Source organism: Stegostoma tigrinum, chromosome 29 (assembly GCF_030684315.1).
Source record: "Stegostoma tigrinum isolate sSteTig4 chromosome 29, sSteTig4.hap1, whole genome shotgun sequence".
In the NCBI taxonomy this organism is placed as follows: Eukaryota; Metazoa; Chordata; class Chondrichthyes; order Orectolobiformes; family Stegostomatidae; genus Stegostoma; species Stegostoma tigrinum.
In genome coordinates this window covers 284,483-298,168 of record NC_081382.1, presented here as the reverse complement: position 1 = coordinate 298,168, position 13,686 = coordinate 284,483, and the positions used below count along the sequence as shown (strand labels likewise).

At 41.6% G+C, this 13,686-nt stretch overlaps 1 protein-coding gene across 1 annotated transcript; it reads left to right on the top strand.

The window, feature by feature from the left end:
* Nucleotides 1–293: 293 nt before the first annotated feature.
* Nucleotides 294–5,509, top strand: LOC132206050 (sex peptide receptor-like). The gene is made up of 2 exons (XM_059638354.1): nt 294–418; nt 4,110–5,509. Exons 1-2 carry the CDS (start codon nt 352–354, stop codon nt 4,994–4,996), a joined length of 954 nt encoding a protein of 317 aa, XP_059494337.1. The 5' UTR covers nt 294–351; the 3' UTR covers nt 4,997–5,509.
* The last annotated feature ends 8,177 nt before the right edge of the window (nt 5,510–13,686 follow it).

Below are 13,686 nucleotides of genomic sequence, written 5' to 3'. Positions count from 1 at the left end.
AAAAAATACCGATGGGACTGATAGTGAGTGAAATAGTGCAAGTTTTGATGTTTGAAGACAGATTGCAAATAACATTTGAGACCTTTTCAGATCAAATTAATCTAGTCTTTGGGGTATTAAAACACAAAATTCAATCTCAACGAGATGACATCATTAAAATAAACCTGTTGTTGTAATTTGTTCGTTCAAAATGAAAAAAAAATTGAGGATGTAATCAGTTTCCCCAATGGGGATACCATGTAATACAAAATTATGTCTCTGGAACCATGTCAGCTCCAGCTCTGATAGAATTCGCCAATTCCAAATGATTGTGAGCAACAGGAAGGGAGAGGTTGTTTAACAAACAGCAAAATGTGTCTACCAAGGCAAGTGATTGCTAAAGCATACTACACCTTCCTTGCTGTTGTTGGTGTTCCTGGTAAGTCTTGCAATAATGTAGGTCATATCAGTTTCTGCATTAAATCATACTTACTTCACCCTACGACTGATCAATATTGTATTTCCATTTAGCCAGGCAAATGCTAATTCCAGATGATGGTACAGTTACTTTTATTGAGTTTAAACCAGTAATGTGCAGCATTGTCTGTTTCAATATACTGTGCAGAATAGGTTTTCAGAGGCCACATTGATGAAGTTTGGCTGAGCACTGGTCCCAGCTGGTCTCGAAAGTGTTTAGCAAGACTGGTCTCTCTCTGTGGTTCAAAGTCTGCTAAGGCCAAAAAGATTTTGTAAGAGCCCACCTCTCCGTGATTGCTGGTGTTTCCGATTCCTTAATGTAAAGGGATTTTGTTGGTGAGTCTTGCTCAGGCAGCTTGCTCCAAATGGGAGCCCAGACACAAGGTAGGCAAAGGGTGTGTTCAGTAGGTTATTAGGGGGTAATAAGTGAGGGTCAGCACAAATGACTTCGAATTTCCTGGGCGTTTTCATCAGCCAGTGAGTTTATGGTATTTGTGAGGACAGACAACTGGGCTAATGTGAGTTCCTAATATGTGACATCAATGCATGTAGTTAATATTTCCAAACTAACAGCCAAAATTCCCAAACGAGAAAAGAAAACCTTTTTCTGTTGCTCACAGGCACTCTGCATTATTCAGTGATTGACTGGAATGTTGTGTACTGTTGATCCAGATCTCTAGGAATCACTCTGAGTGAAGGTGTTACTTAGCATGAAATGGTACTGAATAGGGATGACAAACCTCAGCCTGGACCCACAGATTGATGTGGCCTCAAAATACTGAGAGGATATCTGCTCGAATAAGAACTTCTGATCCAGTACTCTTGCTTTTCTATGGATATCAGTAAAGTAGCAGAGCAACAATTTTTATTTGATCAACTGCCCCACAGACATATTATGTTCACTTCAATAATATGTTTGGAGGTAGCTTAATCTTTCGGCAAGGTTTGTACAATTTGTGGAACATGGCTACTCGACTTCATTATCAGAGCTAGAAGTGTTACCACTATTTCTCAGCTGCATCTGATTATATTTTGATTAACAATTTTTGAATCAGTAATTCATAATATCTTGACCATTAATTTTCCAGAGATCTCCAATATCCTCTTCGTCATGTGTGTCCTCCTTGGAAGGAAGAGGTTTTGATGGGAAAAGTACATCATTTTAAGGCAATATATAAACATTTTAAAAATCTAGTAATAGGAACAGAAATGTCTGATCAATAATTAACACTAGTACCTGCAATATTATGCTTATGATCACTAATCGAATTGAAGAGCAGAATACAGAACGTGGTATATTAAATTCTGAAAATCATGAATGAGAATATTTGACCTTAGACATAACAATTCAATTCTGCCCACCATCTGTGTACTTTATCTCACTACACACTTACAAATCCAATTTCCAGAATTGTGAGCATTTCACTTCTTTTTGTGTGATAATGACAAACATTCTGACTCTGCCGGGAATCCAAACTGGATCATACATTGCCCACAGCCTGTTTTGTTCCACAGCCTCTAACCTTCGAACACAACCCACACGTTCACTTGCATTTACAGAAACATCGATTATCTGTTCCTCAATCAGATGCACCTACTTTATAGTTATATTTTAATTTCTGAAAAGAACAGTTCCACTCTTACGTAGATAAATTATGAAGAGTATTCACAATAAGGACCCTTGTGAAATTTCAGTAAATAAGATTGCAACTCCCTTCAGTACAACACTGACTATAGGTGAAGATGGTTATGTCTGTTGGCGTTCAATCATCTCAGCCATCATATATCTCTGAAGGAATTATTCAGAATCATGTCCATGGCCCCAAAAAATCTACAGCTACCACATCAACGCCTTTCCCTCCATCATACTTTTTAAATTGGATATTTTTGTTAATGGTTACTCCCATCCCAGGGGATGGTCTAAGAAGGGGAGCAGGAGTCTGATGGGGAATTTGGCTATGTTTGGGGAGCTCCATTTTCATTTATTCATTCAAAGAATGTTAACGTCACTGGCTAGGCCAGCAATTACCACCCATGCCGATTTGCCCAGAGGGCAGTTAAGAGCCACCATATTGTGGGTCTGGGTCACATACAGGTCAGACCATTTAAGGATGAAAGCTTACCTTCGCGAAAGGACACTCATGAAGAAGATGGGTTTTTATTCCTGACAATTAACCACAGTTTAATGGTCACCATTAGATTGCAATTTTTTTAAAATTGAATTCTAATTTCATTATCTGCTATTGTAGACATTACCCAGGTCTTTTAATCAACAGTCTAGTGATAGACCCCTTAGGCTTTCACATCTCCTAATCTTTAGCATTGGCCTGAATTCATAGAGGCAGTCTCTGAAGTCAAGGCAATGCTACAATGTTTAGTCAACCAGAACAAGCTGTGGTTCAATTCTGGTGATTTCAATGGAAAATACTGGTTCAAATATGGTGATTCCTAACTCCAGTGGGAGGGTCATCTCCATTCACAAGGAGAAGACCTGGGAGAAGAGCCCGAGTGTTTGGCCTGGGCATCAAGCAGGAAGCTTTGTTTAATTCCAGGTAAATTGTTCGATTTCCAAACCAGAAAGTTGCAATTACCAAGATAATAAAATGTGAGGCTGGATGAACACAGCAGGCCAAGCAGCATCTCAGGAGCACAAAAGCTGACGTTTCGGGCCTAGACCCTTCATCAGAGAGGGGGATGGGGGGAGGGAACTGGAATAAATAGGGAGAGAGGGGGAGGTGGACCGAAGATGGAGAGTAAAGAAGATAGGTGGAGAAGGTGTGGGTGGGGAGGTAGGGAGGGGATAGGTCAGTCCAGGGAAGACGGACAGGTCAAGGAGGTGGGATGAGGTTAGTAGGTAGCTGGGGGTGCGGCTTGGGGTGGGAGGAAGGGATGGGTGAGAGGAAGAACCGGTTAGGGAGGCAGAGACAGGTTGGACTGGTTTTGGGATGCAGTGGGTGGGGGGGAAGAGCTGGGCTGGTTGTGTGGTGCAGTTGCAATTACCAAAGCTGCCTGGATTTAGATTTTATTTGGGTTGGGGCTGTGGTGTACAGTGTTGGACATATGGACGGATCCATATCAAATTTTGAAGTTTTTACAATTGTGATGGGTATGTGACCTGGCACATGGTGTTTGGATTCACTGTTGAATACCTTTCAATTCAGATAGTCAGGATGTTCAATCCTATGCAAGAAGGAGGGTCTGAATGTCCAATAATCTGTTTGTCCATATTGTGGAGGGCATCCATTCCTCGACACTGTGGAGTGCCTGTCATGTGGCTAAACAATTCTTTAAGCAATCTGAGCTGTGGAAACTCCAAAATGAAATACAGGAAATGTGCAATCAATGTTTGTGTTAAGCGTCTACCATTCTCTATTTCACTGATCCCGGGTGTTTTTGTGTGGATGTTGTGATCTTCTGGGAAGCTTATGGGAAGCCAGTCAGAGTAACTTATAAAGCATAAGTCAACTTGTGCCCACCCCAAAAATATTGAGTATATGACTGTGTTTCTGGGAATCAAAATAATTCATTTGAGAGATTTACTGTGGTGGTTCAGATGATATGACACTGAACAACATTTGTGCTAAATTCCACCAGGCATAAAGAATATTTGAACAGTAACTTGAAGTCTCTTCTGTTCTTTCTTTTTCTTACAGTTAGTCTAGTGGTGATTGTATTCTTATCTTGGGACAAGTGTGGTCTATCGACATGCACCACTCGCTATCTGGTAGCCATGGCAGTGTTTGATCTACTGTTCATTATTTTTGATGTCATACTTATTCGGTTTACTTACTATTATTATCCACGGTCTTTCCTGAATATCACTGCTGTTTGTAGTGTCAACAACATTCTCTCTAACCTTGCAATTGATTGTTCTGTCTGGTTCACTGCTGCTTTTTCTTTTGATCGTTTTGTCGCCATTTGTTTTCATCAGATGAAAACTAAGTATTGCACAGAGAAAACTGCAATGAGGGTTCTAGCAACAATCTGCATTTTCTTTTCTTTAAAGAACATTCCCAACTACTTTCGATTTGAACCTAGCGAGATCATCAAAAATGTTTCATGGTATTGTTATACCAGCTACAGTTATTATTATGGTCGTCAGTGGGCAAGTTTTAAATATTTTGAAAAATTTTTAACGCCATTTTTCCCATTCACTTTTATCCTCTTTATCAACATTATGACTGTCAGACACATCTTTGAGGCCATTAAAGTGCGTAAGGGACTGAGGGGTCAGAGAAAAACTGAGAATGACCCAGAGATAGAGAGCAGAAAGAAATCTGTGATTTTACTCTTTGCCTTATCTGCGAGCTTCATACTTCTCTGGTTGGTGTATATTTTATATTTCTTTGAAACTGGTTATTTCTTGGATACTGATGCATTTTATCTCTTTGAGCAAATCGCATATATGCTGCGGAACTTAAGCTGCTGCACAAATGCATTTATTTATGTGGTGACGCATAAAAATTTCAGAGACCAGTTAAAGTATGCAGTGAAATATCCAGTTATAAAGATAATACAATTGACGAATAAGTCCAAGTAAATGAGATCCAATATTAACTACAGCGATGATGGAATGAGGAGTCCATGTGAGGAATGGACTGAAAGGCGAAGGAGGAGTAGCAACTTGATACAACTCCTTTTCTAATGGACAAGGAATGCCTGCGTGAGCAACAAAGTGAAAGAGGCTGGAGGAGCAAAGCCAATGTAACGTGCTGTTAGCAGTGAGCAACCTTTATACAAACCTGAACAATAAAAACGTAACTGACAGGAGAATTAGACATGCCATAAAAATTAAAATTCATCTCAAGCAATCAGTTCTTAGTCAGTGAACAAGATACAAAGAAAATGACCTGGAGCACAGTATCATTGATCACTACAGGCCAAAATGGGAAACGCAATGTCAGGCTCCTGCTCACTCTTCCTCACTGAATACTCTGATCTACACATCTGGACAAAATGTTAAAAGAAAGGTTTCTGTCATAAAAAAGTAAAGATTATACTGTAAATATTCTGTGTCTTTTGATTACAAATGTATTTTCAGCAATACACTGTCTGGTTCCATTCAGTTCCCCCTTGCCTGACATCACTCTCTTTCTTTACTCATTTCTTTCCATGAATCAGTTGCTGTGTTGATAGGAAATCTAAAGTTCAACCTGAGGGCTCGGTGACAGATGTGATCTGAAGCTTAGGAATGGATTCAGGTGTGGCAGATGCGGCGACATCCTTAGTGCTTCCATGAAAATGTTTTGTGGATCTCACTGACTCCATCAGAGCTCAGTGGGAACTGACTGTGGATGAATCCTGTTTCCACTGTGGCTTCATAATGCAGCCTTCGTATAATCATTGCTTCCATCTGCAAAACAGACCCATCCCTGTCTCAGCCCATAATTGGTGAAACAGTCATTAATTCCATTGTTACCTCTGGACCTTCATATCCAGTGCCAGTAATACAGTTCCCGAGAACCTCTGGAGGGATTTAATTAATTTTTTTCACAATGTTCAGTGGAACAAACAGTTGAGAAGTCTGTTTGTGGATCGAGAACTAAGACCTAGAAGTAAATTAAATCCAGAGAGTCCAAAATTTAAATTAATGAACAATTTTGCATACAAATAAGGCTGTAACATTCAGGCTTACTTCTGTACGTGGCCATTCCTGTTTGATTCAGTGTTTTATTTTAAATCTGAGACAAGTAAAATTTGGTTAATTGAGGATATGAAGACTTATGATAATGATAGAAAATGGAGTAAATGGAAATGATCACCAATGAACTCCGGTATCAGTGAATAAGAGAACAGACACCAGGGCCCAAAGTTTCTCATTAACAGCAGAGATCAAGAAATGGACCTTAGCTTCTAAAAGGGTCACTTTCTAGACTCAATGTCTAAACTAAAACATTTTAGATCAGAACTTTAGGACAGCATGGTGACTCAGTGGTTAACACTGCAGCCTCACAGCACCAGGGATCTGGGTTTGATTCCAGCCTCGGGCAACTGTCTGTGTGGAGTTTGCGCGTTCTCCCCATGTCTGCGTGCGTTTCCTCCCACAGTCCAAAGATGTGCAGGTTAGGTGGATCGGCCATGCTAAATTGCTCATAGTGTTCAGGGGTGTGTGGGTTATAGGGGAATGGGTCTGGGTGGGATGCTCCAAGGGGTGGTGTGGACTTGTTGGGCCGAAGGGCCTGTTTCCACACTGTAGGGAATCTAAACTTCAGCTTCTACATCATTTCACTCTTACATTCATGCTTTGCCACTTTTTGTAAGTAATACTTTATTTGCCCCTTTCCTTTTTTTTAATTAGCAACACAACTTTTGCATCGTAATACATTCTGTCTCATGTACTTCAGGGTCACAGAACTTCACTTTTGAACACGAAGTCCTACTATACTTCTGGTTTAAACCCTGCTGCATTTCCAACTTCCTTCAGTTGGGATGAAAAGTTATCCGCTTGAACCATTCGTCTATTTGACTGCATCTATTCTCTCTGACCTGCTTTCAGCTGAGCATGTTTCTTTAACAGAACAGAGTCCAGGAAATAAATGCACTTCTCAAAAATAATTTTGTCAAAAAACATTGAGATCACATCTGGAGCAGTTGTGTTCTCCACAAGCTACAAACATCACCTGCCTCCATCCCTGACACTCAGTAGCAGCAGTGTGTACCATAGACAAGATGCACTACAGAAATTCACCAAAGTTCCTTACACAACCGCTTCCAGGTCCATGGCAGCATCATCTGGAATATGCAGAAACATGCGATTACCGCCTTCTGACAATTCCACATCAAACTGCGCCCCACCCTGGCTTGGAAAAACATCTCGGTTCCACAAATGCCATTGTTTGAAAATCCTGGATGTACGAGCGACAAATGCCGGCCCAGCCAGAAATACCACAAACCCATGAATGAATTGCAAAAATCCATTTCACTATTTGTTGCCAGAATTGCTGTGGGTCCATATTCTTGGGTATCAGAAAATTGAAAAGCGATCTCATTTAAAGGTATAATATTCTGAAAAACAGGGGCTTAATAGGGTCTTCAGGTCATACTGCACAGAAACAGACCATTCAGTCCAACCAGTCCACCAGACTATAATCCTAAACTAGCCCTGCCTGCCTGCACTTGGCCCATATCCATCCAAACATTTCCTATTCACTTACTTATTTAAATATCTTTTAAACATTGTGATTGTAACCACGTCCACCACTTGCTATATAAGTTCATTCCACATGCACTGTGTAAAAAATTCCCTCCTGTCTTTTTAAAATCTTTCTCCTCTCAATATGAAAACATGTCTCCTAGTCTTGAACCCTATCCAATGGAAAAGATGTCTGGCATTCACCTTATCCATACCTCTTTTAGCTTTATAAACCTCTACAAGGTCACCACTCAATTTCCTACACTCCAGTGAAACAAGCTTCAGCCTAGCCAGCCTCTCCTTAAACTCAAGCCCTCCATTCCAAGCAACATGCTGGTAAATCTCTTCTGAACCCTCTCCAGCTTCATAATATCCTTCCAATAAAAGGGTGCCCTACTCCAGAAAAAGCCTTACCAACTACGTATAACAACCTCAACATAATGTCCCAATGCTAAAACTCAAACATCTGAGCAATGACGGCAATCATGGCAAATGTGTTCTGAATCACCATCCTGACCTTAATCTGCCATCCTTATCTGCTCTGGTGTACATGCCGCTCCAGACCCTCAGCAATGTGGTTGATTCTGAGCTACCCTCTGGGCAATTAGGGATGGGCAATAAATGCTGCCTAGTCAGTGATGCCCACATCTATTAATAAAAAAAGGAAAATGACTTTATCTATATGTGATGCAAATTTCAAAGAATTGTGTTCTTGAACTCCTAGGTCTCCCTGTTCTGCAACATTGCCGAAGGTCCTACTTTTAAATGTATACGTCTTGTCATTGTTTGTTTTGCCAAAATGTAATACCTCACATTTATCCAATTAAATTGCATTTTCCACTCTTCAGCCCACTGACTCAATTGATCAAGGCCTGTTTGTAATCTTAGATAACCTTCCTGACATTGTCCATTATATCACCTACATGGATGGTGTCCTCTGCAAATTTACTAACCATGCTTTCTATACTCTCATCCAAATCAATATTCAAATGACAAAAGTGGCCGCAGCACAGATCCCTGTGGAACACTGCTGGTCATAGGTCTCCAATCTGAAAAACAACCCTCCACCATAATTGTCGGTCTCCTGCTGTTAAGCCAATTCTGTTTCCAATTGGAAAGCTCACCCTGAATCCCATGTCATCTAACTTTACTGAATAGTCTACCATGTGGAACCTGATGCTGAGAAGTTATTCCTGTGGGTCTGGGTATCTGAAACATGATGGCACAATCACTGGTGATTGCTAGTGATTCAAGGAATGGGAAGGGGGGATGGATTTGAAGTCTAAAATCAGCCACAATCATATTGACTGGTGGAACAGACCGAACGGGCATATCTCCTCCTGCTCCAGTTGTGTTCTTGACTGAAACAATTACCAACCCGCTTAGATTTGGTTCTATGAAATCTTCTGACGTAATCTTTGCAGCCTCCACCATACCACAGACCATCCCATTCTTTCTTCAGCACTAGCCCCATTCCAATTGTTGAAAAACCTTCACTTTTCTAATTTCCCTCAGTTCTGCTGAAGTTCCCCATAATCCAAAGGTTAACCTCTCCCCTGCACTGCCGTCACATCATTCCCTTCTCTCTCAAGATGCTGTACAACCCTGTCAGTTTTCTCAACATGGCCTAGCTTATTTCAGGGGCAATGAATCTACCTTTCCCTCTTTCTGTGACAGGATATGTTCTCTCATTGATATTCTGTTTCTTCACCGATTGGATATCTGATCAGCATGAACGTGTTCGACCAGAGGGTCGCTTTCCATGCTGTATATCTCTGCGACTCTATGACTGTTTAAAAGAGGTATCATAAAGGGACATAAGAAACATTATGAACTATGGGGCCTTATATAATACATCAGATAAGATGTGCCTACTGGGGGCAAAGGATCCGAATAATGATAGAATTTTAACACTCGGTTCAACCAGGTAGAGACATAGCATATCTACAGTCTACAGGCAGACCTGCTAGATGTGTGTCAAAAAAGGAAGCAGAAAACATAGAACATTACAGCACAGTACAGGCCATTCGGCCCTCGATGTGGTGCTGATCTGTCATACCGATCTCAAGCCTATCTAACCTACACTGTTCCATGCATATCCATATGCTTGTCCAATGATGACTTAAATGTACTTAACGTTGGCGAATCTACTACCGTTGCAGGCAAAGCTTTCCATTCCCTTACTACTCTGAGTAAAGAAACTACCTCTGACATCTGTCCTATATCTTTCACCCCTCAATTTAAAGCTATGCCCCCTCATGCTCGCCATCACCATCCGAGGAAAAAGGCTCTCCCTATCCACCCTATCTAACCCTCTGATTATTTTATATGTTTCAATTAAGTCACCTCTCAACCTCCTCTCTAATGAAAACAGCCTCAAGTCCCTCAGCCTTTCCTCGTAAGATCTTCCCTCCATACCGGGCAACATCCTAGTAAATCTCCTCTGCACCCTCTCCAAAGCTTCCAGATCCTTCTTATAATGCGGTGACCAGAACTGTACACAATACTCCAAGTGCGGCCGCACAGAGTTTTGTACAGCTGCAGCATAACCTCTTGGTTCCGGAACTCGATCCCTCTGTTAATAAAAGCTAAAACACTGTATGCCTTCTTAACAGCCCTGTCAACCTGGATGGCAACTTTCAAGGATCTGTGTACATGGACACCGAGATCTCTCTGCTCATCTACACTACTAAGAATCTTACCATTAGCCCAGTACTTTGCCTTCTGGTTACTCCTACCAAAGTGCATCACCTCACACTTGTCTGCATTAAACTTCATTTGCCACCTCTCAGCCCAGCTCTGCAGCTTATCTAAAAGACAGATGGATGTACCTTTGGCATACTTTGTAGCCCTCCGCACGAACAACAGCTTATAGAATATGAAAAGGGAAAAATAGCTGTGTGGGGGTTATGAGAAAGTGGGGGGCAGGGTGGACCAGTATGACTTTTGAATATGTGTTTTCCCCTTGCTTCGCCCACACCATATACTTCTCTCTCCCATACAACCCGAGGGAAGTGAAATGTCCAGAGGGCCCAGTTAATGGAATGGTGCTGTTAAGCAAAGGAGAGACATTGTATGAAATCCCAGAGAATTGCTCAGTTCTTTTGAAATAAATACATGACATGTGAACCAATGTCATGGTGCACCAAGCTGCTGATGCAATGGGAGCCACCAAATGTAGGGAAAACCATGTTTTCACAAGACACAAGAGAGAGGTATTGTCTGACATTGTGATAGGGATCAAATTTGGGGTTTTCTGCTGTTAATTCATTGCATATTTTCATTCACATGCTTTATGACCAGATGGTTAGGCAAATCATGGAAGAATTAATTGTGCAAATTGAGGATGTTCAGAAGGACCAGGCAGTGCTAGGTCAGAAAGCTATGGAGATCCTCTTAGATGTGATGGAGGTACATGCTAAGACAATTAATCATCTTACTGATAGGGAAGGAGCCCCATCACACACCGCAATTTCTGCTTCACCCACCTAGTTACTATTAGAGATAATGGGAACTGCAGATGCTGGATAAAGATTGCAGGCCAAGCAACATCTTAGGAGCACAAAAGCCTAGGGTTATCTTGGCTACTATTAGCCAAGCTCGAATGGTGCGCATCAAACAACAAGAACTAGAAGTGCTTACAGTATCTGATATGCTCCATGACAATGTCATGGATTAAGAGATAGAAAGATAAAGAGATATAAACAGATAGATGCAGATCTTAATCCACACTTAAGGAAACTAAGGGAAATTAGACAAAGAATACGTCAGATAGTGAAATTCTACCATCACTTACAGAAGAAGCTAAAAATTCCTGAGGAGGGTAGATGGATGATCTGAGGAGGTTGATCCACCTATTAAAGTAAATTTAGCAATCCACCTAACCTGCACTTCTATGGACTAATCCCGATCACTATCCGGTCAAATCTGGGTGTAGATATGGGAGATGTGCCAGGATTCCTGCTCCTGATCACTGCCTTGTGTCTTCCTGCTGGAATTGAATCTGCAAGCCAGCAGGGTGAAGGACATCCTGGTGAAAATGAGTGACAGGCTGGACTTCAACAGGAGAATGGAGCAAAAACTTTGACCTCTTGAACTCACTGTGCAATACTGACAAGTACAAAGCTATGGCTCTGTGTCTCTTTGTGAAATGGTTAATTTGTTAATTGTCCTATGACAAATAAAGTTCAAACACTCTCTTCTGTCTTATATATTCAATTTCTTCAAGCAGCACCTTGCACAAAACAGGTATAGCACAGCTTGGATACAGTGTGGTGCTCCTGCTACATTGCCCTGAGAGTTTGTCCCCGAGAGTAAGCATGGAGTGTTCCCAAGACAGGTACAGCACCCAGTTGGGTACAATGTTGAGTTTCCTCTGCATTACCCTGACAGTGCGTCACCCACTAGAATTTTACAGTACAGAAACAGACTCTTGGGTCCAACTTGCCTATACTGATCAGATATCCGAAACCAATCTAGTCCCATTTGCTAACATTTGGCCCATATCACACTAAACCCCTCCTATTCATATACCCATCCAGAAGCCTTTTAAGTACAATTGTACACACCTCCAGCACTTCCTCTGGAAGCTCCTTCTATGCAGGTACAGCCCTCTGCATTATAAAACATGCCCTCAGGACCCTTTTAAATCTTCTCCTCCCACATTCAGCCTATATCCTCTAATCTTGGACTCCCCTGTCCTGGGAAAAAGACCTTGGCTATTCACACTTTCCATACCCCTCACAATTTTGTAAACCTCAAAATCATCACCCTCAGCCTCCACAACAATGACCCCAGTCTATTCAGCCTCTACCACTTAATACCCAGGGTTAGCATTGAGTACTCCCAGGACAGGAATGATATGGTGGAGCTTCCTCCACATTGCTCTGACAGGGTGACCATGCTCAGGTGTTGTACTAAGCTTTGGAGGATACAGCCTCCTGTGAATAAACCAGTTTTTGGCCCCACAGAATGGGGTCAAACCAATGATGGAGCTAATAGGTGGAGCTGCCTCATGGCCTCATGACTTGCATCCTGTCTCAGAGTCAGTTGAACCATAGACTTGATGTGCACCGAATTTGGGTTACACAGGGATCACTGGTTAGCAATCTGATTGTTCCGAGCCCCAACCTCTTCACAGAGTAATAGAGGTTTATAGCATGGAAATAGGCCCTTTGGCCCAACTTCTCCCATACCACCCAGTTTTCACAATTACATTGCTCTCATTTGTCAGCATTTGGTCCATACCCACCCCACACCTATCCCACCCATGTACTTGTCCAATTGTTTTCCAAATGATGGAAGTACACTTGCTTCCACCACAACCTCTGACAGCCTGTTCCACACATTCGCTACCCGCTGTGAGAAAAAAAATGACCTTCTGCACCCTTTTGTATTTCTCTACTCTCAGCGTAAAGCTATGTCCGCAAATTTTAGACTCCCCTGCCCTGGGGAAAATCTGTTATCTATCTACTTTATCCATCTACTTTATCCATGTCTTTCATGATTTTACTTGATTAATACTTAGAATGGCTGACTTGTGACACGGGGATAGGTGGACAGGCTTGGCTAGTTTTTGCTGGAGTTTTGACGAGTTAAGGGTGACGATTAAAGTGTATAACACGTCTAATGATCTTGACATGGCGAATGCAGAATGGATCTTTCTTCTGGGTGAGTGTAGAACTAGGGGCCATAGTTTTAAATTAGTGGGGTGTCACACTTTTCAGAAAGACATGAGGAGAATTCATTTCTGGTTTGTGTAAATTTGGAACTGGCTGTCCCAGAAAGTGGTAGGGGTGGGGACAAAGTTACAGGTAGATTTATTTCCTTGCATAACAAGAATCTGTGGCTAGCGTGGCTAGATGGGAAGCTCAAAACATAAATTTACCAGCCATAATCTTATGAAATGCTGGAGTAGGCCTGAGCATCTCCAGTTTCACGAGTTTCTATGTAACAACTGGAGATCTGAATCTTTGTTATTATGAATAATATTGTTAATGCTGAACCCTGTTGTTTTACCCTCTCTCCGTTTCTCTGATCTCCAGGCACAACAATAATATGCTAACAGATTCTTGTGCCGACAATCTCAGGTCCTTACT